The sequence below is a fragment of the Myotis brandtii genome, unplaced genomic scaffold, assembly GCF_000412655.1.
Source record: "Myotis brandtii unplaced genomic scaffold, ASM41265v1 scaffold434, whole genome shotgun sequence".
Taxonomy (NCBI): domain Eukaryota; kingdom Metazoa; phylum Chordata; class Mammalia; order Chiroptera; family Vespertilionidae; genus Myotis; species Myotis brandtii.
In genome coordinates, this window is record NW_005366599.1 from 1,855,959 (window position 1) to 1,856,495 (window position 537).

Consider the following 537-nt stretch of genomic DNA (forward strand, 5'->3'; position numbering starts at 1 on the left):
GCTGCCCTTGAGGGGTTGTTGGCACTGAACTCCCGCCACTTGGCGCCCAGGACGGTCATCATTTTGGACATGGGGATCTTTGGGTTCTTCTTGGCAATGAGAGGCCTGTGTGGGGGCGGAGGCAGGAAGGTGAGGGCAGGGCCATGGAGGGGGTGGCCCCCCACGTGACCCCGGCAGGGCCCCCACATCCCACACCTGGGACAGGCAGCCCCAGCCCCAGGCTCCCGGTTGGGAAACGGGGCAGAAAGCGGGGCAGGAAGAAGACAAAGCTTGAGGCAGTAGTGCCCCCCGAAATGCTCGCGTCCCTGTTTATGCGGTTGGCAATCTCCTCGTGAACTGGGTTTCTAGAACCCGCGAGGCCTGAGGCTGGGACTGACTGGGGCCCCCACCCCAGGTGCAGGGCAAGCGACGGAGGCAGGGCCACCTGCCAAAATGGAAGGGGCCCCGCCAGCTCTGCCCAGGTCAGTGTCGGCCTGACAGCCACCCCCCAGGAGCCAGGCTCTGCCACCATGGCTGCCGCCCTCCCCTACCCCCCGA

The 537-nt window shown here is 66.3% G+C and overlaps 1 protein-coding gene across 1 annotated transcript in view; it reads right to left on the reverse strand.

Annotated features, from left to right (window-relative positions):
- CHD5 (chromodomain helicase DNA binding protein 5) overlaps positions 1–537 on the reverse strand; it is a 73,477-nt gene that overhangs the window by 35,446 nt on the left and 37,494 nt on the right. Inside the window, 1 exon segment of the mRNA XM_014546193.1 lies at positions 1–105. Coding sequence (XP_014401679.1) covers positions 1–105 — 105 coding nt within the window.